The sequence below is a fragment of the Meles meles genome, chromosome 16 (assembly GCF_922984935.1).
Source record: "Meles meles chromosome 16, mMelMel3.1 paternal haplotype, whole genome shotgun sequence".
NCBI classification, from domain to species: Eukaryota; Metazoa; Chordata; class Mammalia; order Carnivora; family Mustelidae; genus Meles; species Meles meles.
Window position 1 is genome coordinate 51,973,606 of NC_060081.1, and position 13,161 is coordinate 51,986,766.

General features: G+C 46.9%; 1 protein-coding gene across 1 annotated transcript in view; it reads right to left on the reverse strand.

Moving 5' to 3' along the window:
- Window positions 1–424: 424 nt before the first annotated feature.
- The window catches only part of CDS2 (CDP-diacylglycerol synthase 2), a 63,250-nt gene continuing 50,513 nt past the window's right edge, over window positions 425–13,161 (reverse strand). The window contains exons 9-13 of the mRNA XM_045980694.1: window positions 12,378–12,446; window positions 11,326–11,478; window positions 9,507–9,626; window positions 8,425–8,528; window positions 425–8,165 (exon numbers count right to left, since the gene is read on the reverse strand). Of these exons, the coding sequence (XP_045836650.1) occupies window positions 8,033–8,165; window positions 8,425–8,528; window positions 9,507–9,626; window positions 11,326–11,478; window positions 12,378–12,446 (579 nt within the window). The 3' untranslated portion in view covers window positions 425–8,032. The remainder of the gene's footprint in view (window positions 8,166–8,424; window positions 8,529–9,506; window positions 9,627–11,325; window positions 11,479–12,377; window positions 12,447–13,161) is intronic.

Sequence of the window (13,161 nt, forward strand, 5' to 3'; positions counted from 1 at the left end):
CACGTGTGGGTCAAGGGCCAGGGTCTAGGTTTGGTCGTGCAAAGTCCATATGAAGAGGCCTCACAGCCTATGCGGGTTAGGGATGCGTCCTTAGGAGTCATAGGAGCCCTGGGAGTGGGTCAGAACACAGGACAGAGTTCGGTGTTGGGGAGAGGAGAGCCTTGGGCCGAGTGCCACGGTCTGAGGGACGGACGGGTGGAAGAAGATACTCAGAAAAGTGGCGGAGGATGAAGAGTTAGGGAAGCAGAAGGAAAGCCAAGAGAGGAGGTTGCGAAGGCCAAGGGCAGAGTGTCTCTAGAAGCAGGCAGTGGTCAGCAGCATTCTGGGAAAGGATGCTGGTTCCACACAAACCACCCCCTTCTCGATCCAAGACCGTGTGTACCTTCAAAAGGCACTCCTCCCCCCGCAGAAACCACGAGCAACACAGAATTTAATAGATGTTTATTTGTATAACAGGAACATTCAGGTATATAAATAAGGTAAATATTTCCCAATGTACAATATAGGATGTTCTGGAACTGCGCTGAAAAAGCATCTACATGTATTGTTCAACACAGATCAGACAGCACACAAAGGTCAGCTGTGGCGAATACACGCGGACTCTGTGAACCCCCATGTCAGCTAAAGGGCACAGCACACACACACACACACACACAGCCCTAACTGTGGAGGCCTTAGGGGCTGTCCGGTGGGCTCCACACACACCCAAGAGTGGCTCCAAGGTCCCCCGCATCTGAGGGCCGGAAACCGAATGTCAGTACCCAGCTTATCCGTGTGGGACCACTGAATTGCACCCCCCAGAGGAGGGGCAGAGAAACTAACCTCGAGGGGGCAGGGTACATCCAGGCTAAGGTCTGGGTGGCAGACACAGGCAGTGATGGGCCCTAGGTGACTGCCTCACACTCCCCAGTGCGGGTGGGGAGGCCATTTCTGTGTGGGGCGTCTTTCCCATTAAACAGATCCTCGGAGCACACAGACCTGAGTGGGTCCACAGCTGCACGCAACTCACCCAACAACACAGAGCTCCCAGGGCTCCAAGGAGGGGCCTCTTACCTCACCCACTTTGGTTTTCCCTTCCTCTTTTGGAAAGTATTTAACGTCAATAAACATTAAAATTTGGTATCAGCATCAGCTCCAGAAGATAATCCATAATCCACGAGGTTTGAATCTTCCTGGATGGGCTTCTGAGCCCTGTTTCTGGTCCCCACACCTATAAAACACAGTGCTGGCCTCTGTCCGTCTGTCCTCAGCTGCAGGACTCCCGGCCTCTCCTTTGCCCCCACGGCTCCTCAGCGGTCTTCTAGCTGGAAACCCCCCATCTCTGCATCCTGTCCTGACTTGTTCTCTTGGGTCCAAGTCCTTTAGTTTTATTGGCCCTGATGTCTGCTCAGCACTTTCTCTTTCTAGCCAGGTCCCAGACACCCAGCCAGTGGGACATAAGGTAGCAACACAATGCTCTGTGTATGAAAACGAAGCAGCACGCCAAGGACACTCTCAGAAAAACATGTACATACATTCTGCCCACTAGAACATATTCTTAACTCCCTTCCTATTCTGGCATTTCCAGGCACCAAGGCAGGAAGCCCAGTTCAGGAACCGAATGGAGGTGAGAAGCAGACGTGTTCCAGGAGCCGAGGACAAAAACAGCAATGCGGATGAGATCAGAGACAATTTCACTTGGAACAGAATCACAGGTGGCCCAACCCACCTAAAGCCCTAGAGCACTACATACAGGAAAAGGCTGCAAGGAGCCAGGCCCTGCCTAATGCCTGGGAGACCAACACAAGCCATCAACAGCCCAACTGTGTCCTCGTCCCCAGTTGAGAGGACAACTTCTCTACAGACAAAGAGCAGCCTGCGTCCATCAGACACAACAGTAAGAGAAGTGCCAGGCCTGGCAAACGCTGGTCCAGAAGGGCATGAGGGCAAGCCAAGATCAGCCTGTCGCAGCAGCTGCTTACTGAACTCTTCCACAACCTTCTCCTGATTCCTGATCTCCTGATTCCTGATTCCTTGTTTCCTGTCATAGCCAGTACTTCATTATTCAACTGAAGGGGAGAAACCATTCTTTAAATACAATGGGCCTTTGAGTCTGGTCTTCATTCCCCACCAACACCCAGGAAACAGTCCATGTTCAATCGGTAGTTCTGTTATCACTAGTCCATTGGTTTGAGAATTTCGTGGATTCTCTGTCAACAAGATCCTCCAAACCACCTCAGACCCATGCGAAAGTCCCCATCTCTATTTGGAAAACCAAAGTGAAAAGATTTTTCACACAAATCCAGTGACTATTCCCCTTCATTCATCACACACCCATGTGATCCTTTAAACGAACCTCGATTCTAGCTAACCCAGACTCCAAGAGAAACGCCCCACACCACCTATCCTCAAGAGGTTACCTGCTTCTAGCCCGTTAGTACTTGTAAGGAAACTCGAAACACAAGGCCCCTGACTGGCGATGTTGTGAGGGTGTGGGCAGAGCTTTTAGGCTTTCTGTCACTACTATAATCTGCCACACAGAAGACTTCTCTTTCCCCCACTGAGAGGTCCCCCCACACAGGGAACAGCTGCAGGCCCCTGAGCTGTGTGCAAAGGGCACAGTCCTTGGGCAGAAGAAAACAGGATCCAGGGTGACTCACGGGCTCTCCCCTCTCATGGAGCAGAGGCACCAACAGGCAGGAAGTAAGGGCCTCCTTCTCCAAGGAAAGCCCACACCAGGGGCAACAGGAAGTGGGCAAGACCTCAAGGAAACCATTCCAACTAAGAATGGAGAATTTCTGACCATCCTCACGGCCATTTAGAAGGCCAGCCTGATGAAAGGAAAGAGAAGTATGATGCACCCAGATGCTGGAGGTGGGTGTTAAGGTTGAATCGCTTCTCTCAAAATCTTTTAGACTGTGAACACCCAGGCTGCGTGCTGGGCAGATGACAGTGCAGTGACTAAGAACCCTGTCTCTGGCATTACACCAACCTGGGTTCAAATTCCTTGCTGAGTTCAACAAAAATAACTACCATTTACCGAGGGCTTACTATGTGCCAGACACTATGCTAAATGCTTACATGTGTTATCTCCTAAAAATCCTCACAACATTCCCACGAGGGAGGTGCAACTCTCAGACCCCACCAGTTGGAATTACATCCAGTAACCTGCCCAGACCTAGGGCTATTGGAGCCGGAAGTCTGTCTCCTCTGCCACTGAGATCAGCCTGTCATGGTGCCTCAGTTTTCTTACCTATAAAATGGGGATAATACATAATCAAAGGTTGTTTTCTGGATTAAAAGGGATAATGAATGTAAGCCCTTAGCACTATACCTGGCACATATTAAGCACTATGACTATTATTGCAATTATTATTAACAAGCACACTGCTGGCATCTTACTGGCTCAAGAATAAAAAGGAGCTTCAGCGGAAAGGCATTTGGTGTAGAGAGGGAGGGAATGGGACAGGGTCTTCAAATGGCCAACAGGTTTGAAACCCACTGGCCATAAGGTCCTAGATGTCACCTATTCTGCCCCCAGTCTCATAAATCACCCACATGTTCCACAAACCCTAGCATTTCAGCATCCAAAGTACACCTCCCAAACGGCCCTCCCAGCCATGATCTCTTTGCCCTTGAAAACACAGTCTACATACAAACCAGTGAAAATCTCACTCAATCAGGAGACAGCCCCAGGGAAGAAGAGCCTCTACCCATCTGAGAGCCCAGGTAAGTAAGGTCACTGCTGGTCAGCCTGAAAAGGGGAGGGTGGCAGGGCAGAGCCAGGAGGAACAGAAAGACAGGGCCACTGTCTGGTGGTACAAGCAGTCAGCAGCTGGGACTCTGTTCGTTACTGAGAAGAGGGCCGCCTTCTTCACGGATGTGGGTGAGTAGAGTCTGGGACTAAGAGGAGGTGGGCCTAGAAGAGACCTTTCACTTATCATCACTTGGTCCAAAGGGCAGCGCCCTCTGCAGGTCAGGCCATCAGATCCTCACCCAACAAGGGAAACCAAGTCAGGCAGTGGGAGTGGCAAATGTTTTCAAAAACTAGAAACTGGCTAACTGTGTGGACAGCAATCAAGTGAAAGAGAAGTTCATTTTGACCATGACAAGGACAGAATAATGAGACTCTGCCCAAGAGTTAGCCCGTCTGTGGGAAGCTGATGGTTTGTTCCAGTTGCTCCTTCGGGGCCCCTGCCGCAGACAAGCAGTGAGTCTGCAAACGGTTTATCGTCCTGTGATGTCTACACAGCCACCTGGACATCCTCTTCTTAGCTCTTCCTCCCTCCCTGACTTTGGTGGATCCAAGTGAAACCAACCCCCTCCCCATTCTACCTGCTACTCAACACATCACCGCAATGGGAAAGGAAGGTGCGCACAGAGTTAGTCTGAAAGATCGCGACGGTGCCAAAGACACTTTAGACACAGGAAGAGGTTCTGGCGATGATAAACCATATCTGGTAGAGTAATGAAAAGCTACTTGCTTAGATATGGACCTGGGCAAGCTCCTTACAGAGCACGGCCATTGCTGAGTTTTCTGGGCAGTGACGCACTTTGCCCTGAGTCATTCGCATCCCCCCCACCACCCATCAACATCAGGGGTGCCCCTGGGCCGGCTGGGGACTCATAGACACTTGGAAGATCTGAACTCAAGGATCCATTCGTATCAGCCTCTAGCCAACTCAGCAACTAGCTTACTCAAATCAGGGTCTGTTTAATCTCCTTTAAAATAGGGTATACAGGAAGATTCCAAAAATATGTCAAGTTACAGGAGAAGAAGCCCAGTGGGGAAAAATAAATAAATACCATGAAAATGGCTCCAAAGTCCACCTGTGTATGATGAAATACTACATTTCTCCCCTTCTAAAAGTGAAAGAGAGACTAACTTCAGACATACATTATTGAATTAGAAATACAGAATATAGAAAATACTAAGAGTAAACACGTTTTAAATATAATTATACTGTAGCTACTAATATGCTCAGAATATGAAATAGGCAAAAAATAATAAACACAAACAAGACCCAGGCTGCCTTAGGGGGTTTCACTCTCAGAAGCAAAACATATATGTGACTTTCTCAATGCTGAGGCCAGTTAAGGGGGTGGCAAGTGCTTGTAAGGGGAAAAGACGCGGGTGTCCCCTGAGCAGTCACCAGGGAGGACGCTCAAGCCCAGCCCTCTGTAGGCGCTCCCTGGTTTCCATGAAAATCTTGCTCATCAGCTCCCTCCCTAAACTCCACCCTGGGGCACAGGTCCACCGGATGCTGAATCCCTGGCACACTTACCACCACTTTCACAAAAGCAAGTGGGGCTAGGGATGATCCCTGTCCCGGTGAGCAGAGTGCAAGGTGGAGTCAGGCTTGCCTCTGCCACGTGATCCTGGGGAAGGCTCCCGCTGCTCTGGGCCTCTGCATCCTCATCAGTAAGGTGCTTGGGACTCCTGCCTGAGGCACCTCAGAGGGCTGGTGTGAGAAAGTGGAAGATTCAGAGCAGAAAACAAAAGTCTCTAAACCAGGACTGCAGGATATTTATGATGCAATAACAAGTGGGAAACATCAGACCACGCATGGAAGGGAGACGCGGAAGTCACAAGGGAGAGCACACAATTTCTGTCACATTTTATTTCTCACACACAAACAAGTGGATCTGAAGCAAGTTATGCCATTCATGAAGACCTGCACAGGGGTAATGTTAAAATAATCTCTAGCAATCTTGTTTATATGGTGAAATATCTCAATAAATGGGAGAAAGAAAAACACTGTGTGTAGACAGAGACACAAGGAAATTCCTCTTTCTTGACCAGAAAGCATGTGGGGAAAATAGAAGATAAAACCAAAGCTGACCTTCTGGACTTCTTGCAAAGCGCTCTTGTGAGCATCCAGCTTCAGTCTCCCAGGACCCCAGAGGCCCCCTCAGCGACCACTTCCTTCCACAAAGGATTGTGCCAGGCACGCCGATCCCAAAGATGCCCCTATTCAACGGCTGCTGGGCCCCAGCCACCAAGGCGCCCACTGTAGGCCCACAATAAGGTGACAGAGACAACCCCTTCTGTCTCTGGTTTTAGGAACCAAGTCCATTCTTAAATGTGAAAACTAAATTTGTTACTAATGACCTCCACTGTTTAAGAATGGTTGGTGAGATACTGATTCATCTCAAAGACAAGCATTTAGAAACAGCCTGAAAGTTCTTGCTGTTTGCGTGCCCAGGACACGACTCGATACCCGTAAGTAGCCTCTGGTGACAGGAACTTGCTCAGTCAAAATCACGGAATACTGAATTAAGGGAGTGCTCAGAACACGAGGACCCAGAGAGGGATGTGTCCTGCCCAGGATCACCTGGCCAGAATGGAAACCCCACGCAAAAACACACTTTGTTTTTAAGGGGCCCTCAGCCCTGAACCAGAAAAGCCACGTGTTGAAACGGAAGTACAAGCTCAGATGGGAAAAGCTCCTTCAATGTTACATGCATGGGGAGACCCACGCAGTGACCGTGAGCTGCCATGTCGACAGGGGCCTGCCGCCCTGTGCCGCACATGGCAGTGAGCTGAGCTGACCGTGAGCTTTCAAGGACTGACGGAAACAGAAACAGAACGAAACAGTAGCAGACCAAGGTGCTGAAGCAAGTCACCGCACCCTCATTTGGCAAGGAGAACCAGCATGGCACGGAATAACTGAACACAGCTGGGCACCAAGTTCTCTTTCCTATTCTCCCCTGCTTGTTGACCTAACAAAGAACTTGTCTCCCCAAAGTCAACATCACTCCTATCAGAAGGTGGGGGGCGGGGATCACAGTTTAAAAGAAAAAAGGTCCCTCAATAAAATACAAACTAGTTTGTATTTTATTGAGGGACCTTTTATATATATATATATATATATATATATATATATATATATATATATATATAAGTGTGCATGTAATCTTCAGAACAGTCACACTTCTACACCTCTAATCGGGTTAGGTTTCCAGAGTTGTAAGCAGGATTTTGTGGTTGCAGTGAAGAAGTCATGGTACAACTGAAATCACTGTAAGAAGTAAGTGATTTTTAAAACACACACACAGGTACACACTTGCCTTTAGAGTAGTATATACACAACACAGCAGCTACAAGGGTGGTCGGTCAGGCAAAGGGCACATGAACGAGCAGCCCCCTGCTCCCTGCCTAACAGGAGAGCTCCCAGGAGGGATTCAGCAGCAACAACTCTACAACACAAACGTGAACGGCATCAGCCCTGAACAGACACAGTTAGCCGGACTGCCCAAGAGGAGCCACGTGAGCCAACCACCTGGGGGAAGGGCTCGTGACGGCACGTTCTACCGCATACACTCGAAATATTACAGTGTACTTTTTCGGACTATTATAAATAATTTCTCGTGCTTCCTGAAAAAAGTATTGAAGCCTTCTTTCAGTCTGTGATGAAGTAAGGTTAACCCATGTCATAAAGCAGAGCTCACGCCCCACAGGACCTTGCCGGTAGAATGTTTATCTAATTAAACAGTCTTTGTCCCTCCAGAGACTGTCCCTCCAGAGCAACTGTCCCGTCGCTCCAGGGCAGGGATTCTCGAGAGGCCCAGGAGAAAGCTCTCCGGAGCAAAGACATCCAAGCCATGCACCTCTTCCCAGCTGGGGGGGCAGCTACAAAGGCAGGCCAGGGGGGGCCCCTGAACTGGTCAGCCACAGAAGAACATCCACTCCCTGATGGAGCCCAGCAACAGAAGCTATAGCTTGGGAGCAAGAAGCACCAAGCAGATGCACCCCAGGTGGGCAACACTGTCTTCCAGGCTAAAACTTTTGTTTAAAAAACCTGAAAGGTCTGACCCTGGTGACTTCTTTCCAACTCAGAGCTGTAGTTAACCCACGACCCAAATCATAAGCACATAGACTGTATATACAGATTGTTCTGAAAACCCACAAATAAAAAACACTCTACCAAAAAAAAAAAAAAAAAAAGACAGTGAGTTGAAGCCTTGTCATTGACTGAGTCACACCAGGGGGGCTTTGCCTCGGAGCCTAGCCCCTAGCTCGCTTGCTCCTGCCGTCTTGGGCCTGGGGCCGCTACTCATCCTCCACGGCAGCCGTCAGCACCCCCTTGTCAGCCAGGTGAGATCTGAGGGTGTTGAAGATGTGCAGCTGCTGGTCCGGACGCAGGGTCAGGAACTGCTGAATCAGCTTGCTTGGGTTGGGGCCCCTGGAAGAGAATGTGAGGAAATAGCGCTGAGCGGAGGTCCAGCAGTTTCTGGGGCCTGATATTCAAACGGCTGCAATTCCCGCTGGATTCCCTACTTGTGGAGGGCAGGGGGACCCTCAGAGAACCCAGACAGAGTAGCAACTGAAAACCGCATTCATGTTTGGGATGCATTTCCCTCCCACTGATTTGTAGCTACACTTCTAGAATTTCACCACATTCAAAATCCTACCAACTTGGTCCAGACGGAAAGGCACTGTACCTGATAAAACTGGCAATGTACACATTAACAAAGGTGGCCATCAGGTACTGGCAGTCAAAGCGATCCATGATGCCTCCGTGGCCAGGAATGGTGTTGGCGAAGTCCTGTTAAAGGTAGGGGCAAGACTGGTGAACCTGGGGAGGCCAACCCCAAACCCTGGCCTACTGTCCCACCTCAGTGCCCAGCTACTGTCCTGAGTAGCCAAGAGCAACAGAAAGTAAGAAGTATTGGGTCAAATGCTGAGGGTATAATAGGACAGAGTCTTATGATATGTTTCTTCAGAAGAAAGATATAAGATATATGAATAAATACACTGAAAATACAAATACAGAACAAATACAGCCGAACTACAGCTGACCCTTGAACAACAGGGGTTTGAACTACACGGGTCCACCTATACGTGAATTTTTTTCACTAAATACAGTACATTGATGTGAATGCATTTTCTCTTCTTTCAAATTTTCTTAATCACATTTTTCCCCCTCTAGATTACTTTATTGTAAGAATACAGTCTATAATACGTATAATATACAAAGTAAGTGTTAATCAACTGTTATCAGTAATTCTTCCAGTCAACAGTTTTATGTGAATTTTCTGCTGCGTGGGAGGATGGGGACAGGAGGGAGGGATCAGTGCCTCTAACCCCTGTTGTTGTTCAAGGGTCAACTATACTGAATCTTCTTGGAAACAATGTTGTTATTGTTGTTTTTTTGGGGAGAGAGCGCGTGCACGCATGTGGCGAGGGGACGGCCAAAGAGCAGAGAAAGAATCTTAAGCAGGCTCCATGCCCAGTGCCAAGACTGATGTGGGGCTTGATCTCAGGACCTTGAGATCATGACCTGAGCTGAAATCAAGAGTAGACACTTAAGCAAATGAGTCACCCAGGTGCCCCGGAAACAATGTACTTTAAATTTACCAGCCTAAATCCCACCCATGGGTGAAGAAGAGCATGCATTAATAGCCTGGTTTATAGCTTGGTATTTACAGCTTGGTATTTTGAAGGAGGGGGTGGTGGATGGGGTGGGACAGGAGGAGACCAGGCTGGGAGACAATAAGAGAAACAGAAAAGAGGGTTTTCCTACTTTGATTTTAAAGGCTCGTTTGAATCCACTTGCAAAGAACCCTCCAAAGGGACCAATGAGTGAGGCGAACGTGGAGAGGGCGATGCTGTGGATCTGGAAGGGGTACATCCAGACTGTTGTCTGAGAAGAATAAATGAAATTAGTCAAGATGCCTTGTTAACACAAGTGAGTCTTTATGAAATGAACTCTATTTTCCCTCCAAAAAAAAATTAGTAAGAAAACTGGATTTTGTCTGTAACTCTCTACTGCTCAGCTTAATAGAGGACATTCAGTATCATGCATTCAGTCTGTTGCAATACGATGTTTTAATTGAAGTATGTGGAGAAAATCCAGCCTCACACAAATTACGTGGCTGAATAAAGGAAGAGTATTTTACTTTATTTTTTTTTAAGATTTTATTTATTTGACAGACAGAGATCACAACTAGGCAGAGAAGCAGGCATAGAGAGAGGAGGACGCAGGCTCCCTGCTGAGCAGATTCGGGGCTCGATCCCAGGACCCTGGGATCATGACCTGAGCTGAAGGCAGAGGCTTTAACCTACTGAGCCACCGAGGCGCCCCAAGGAAGAGTATTTAGATAATTATGGGTATTCTTCTCTGATACTACACCAGAACTTGACAAGTGGTAGTTTCTTAAAAATTTGGTGCAGTATCGAATTTGAAATCCTACAAATGAACTTTCTGTGCTCTTAACATTAAAATCCATTGATCTGTCTTGCACTTTGAATGGATCTTTGACCCACACCTGACAGCTGGAACACCACGCACTGGCCATTCAGAAAACGATAGTTCACCAAGTTATGTAAGTCTTCCAAGTGTAGACAGTTTGCTATATACAATGTCAAAACATCGCATGTTAAAATCACTATAAAAATCACACACAAAAAAATCCCTGCAGCTCTCATCCCCAAAGCTTTGAAGTATCAGGAAGCTGTCAAACTCTGGGGACAGGTACATGCTTTCCAAAATATTAATTTTCACTTGGAATCCAAATTCTATCATCAGTAACAATCACTGTCAGGGGTTTTCCTTGAAGTGACAGGCTCACTTCGTACATTTTCAAGAAAAATGTTATCAAATACACAAGGCTGAAACACTAGAGTTTGTTAGTTCTTTTCAAGTAAAAAGTATGTCCCTATTTAAAAAAAAAAAGGCAGCTAGCTCAGCTCATAACTTCAAACAGGTGCATACGCGCTTTCCTTTAGGTAAGCACCGGACTGCCATATTTAGCAGAAAGGTTCTAGGCATCGTTTCCATTTGGGTACACAAGAGTTTAGACAGATATGTATTCAAGGGTCAGAATATAGTAAAATGAACCACGTTACGTTTTCATCAAAGACATTCTTAAGAGAAGCTGGCTTATTCTAACTACGAGTGTGTGGCATGAAGAATCCCACGACTTAGTCCAGTTTGCTGCCACTGCCTTCACTCATGCTAGACAATCAGCGAGCTTACCCACCACTGCTTTTCACCATTCACAGCAAATGTCGACAAAGTAAAAACAGGCAAATAATATCATATTATTATTATGAAAATAACTGTGACCTCACAGGCCCCCTGAAAGGATCTCAGGGTTCTTCAGGGATCCACAGAGCACAGTTTGAGAACCACTGGTCTACATGAACTGAAGTGAGATGAAAGGTCTCCTGTTCTCACCCTTAACCTGACTTGAACGAGTCTCCTCTATCGTGGGGCCCGGCATTGTGGAGGGAGGAAGCTAGGCTTTTTCTGAGGGAGTGGCAGTGGTGGAGAGAGGGCTCTCTCTCTCCGTAGTCACTACCTAACCAAGGATAGTTTGCCCGACGTGAGTGGCACATACCAAGCCAATGACCGACTGGATCACCTCGGGAATGCTGTACTCCTGCAGACGGAAGAGGTCCGAGGGCTCACAGTCCACAGTGAAGCTGTTGGTGTCATTGTTGTACTCCACGGGACAGACAAAGCATCTGTACCCGGACATCACATAGGACAGCTGAGGATGAAAAGCAGAGTCGGGCAGAAGAGACAAGGCCCAGCCAGCCCGCCCAGGCAGCACACATGGGGTTTGGTTGTCCCCCTCACAGTGCCTAGGACCCTGCTAACTGCGAGCTGGGCACTAAATCAGAGGTTCATGCTTCCCCACAGGAGTATTTTGCCTGAATTTGGAAAAGGATTTAAAAAGAGGTGCATGGTCTGCTGAGGCTTTACACAGAATTGCCTGGACACCCAGGTCAAAATCCAGGAAAGACCTGAAGGAATTTGGGCAAAGAGCTACAAGAAGATTCTCCCTGTTTAGGGGAGCTATGGTCCCTTTTCCTCAGGATCTAATTTCATTTGAACTGGAGGCAGGATGTCAGGGAGTGGTACAGTGAGAGACAGCCAGCCTGGAGGAAGAAGGTGGAAGAGCAATGGAGAAAGGGAATCAGTACTGGAGGGCGGCGGGACACCCCTGAAAAAGGAGAGAGGCTGGCCTGATGGTCAGAAGCAGGGTTAGGGTGGGAAGATCATCCTCCTCCCACAGGACGCACATGGGAAAGAACCTCGGCCAAAGCGGCAGAGCCCACCTCCCCTCCTACTCTCAGCTGCTAGTCACTCAACCTTGAATTATCAAAAGGGTGGACAAGAACACTACCTGCTGGGCGTCACATGCCTTGGCCTGAGGGCAGTGCAGGCGCACACGGCCCTGCCCCTCAGCTGCCAAGACCCTGTTTGAGAACTGGCACAGGGCTAGTTACAGAGCGTGCCATACTCATGCCCCTCAGGGGCAAGGTTACCGTGCAGCAGGACAGCGTCCTGGGCCTCAGGAAACAAGCTCTCTAGCCTTGGACAAGCTCTGAGGGAAGGTGTGAGGTCTCTGTCCACTCCCCCACCTAGCAGCGAACCACCACCTACCAGAAGGCCAAACACCACAGTAGCAAAGAAGCCCCCAATGAAGCCTTCCCAGGTCTTCTTCGGGGACAGCTACAGACAGAAAGCAAATTCTTAACAAAGGGCATTTTGATAACTGGCTTTGAGAACAATGATTACTTATTTAAAACCTTCCTACTATAAAAAACAAAACAAAACAAAACAAAAACCCCACCTCATTCTGTTAACCTCCTTCCCTTCTAAAACAACCCCTGCCTGGTCTCCTTATTCCTGGCCTGATAACCCTCAGTTTCCCTTCTGTCCCAATTAATATATATTTATATATATACACACACACATGTGTGTGTGTGTGTGTGTGTGTGTGTGTGTGTATATATAAAATACATATATTTTATATATTTTTATATATTTTATATTATATATAGTATATAATATTTATATAAAATTATATATAATATATATAATTATAGTAATTATATATATTCTATATATATATAGAGTCTCCTCTATCCTGGAGGATATATATATAGAATATAATATATATATTTATCTATATATATATATTCTATATATAATATCGAATATATAAATATATATTATATAATATATGTAATATATAATATATAATATATAGAATATATAATATATATTCTATATAGAGAATATATATTTACTTATATATATAATTTTATATAATATATAATATAAAATATAATTAAATGACAACACGCAAATTCCGATCAAAGTCCCAAAAATCTGTCTATATAGTCCATAAGATATTTTCTCCGTTAGCTCTTTTTTCCTCTAT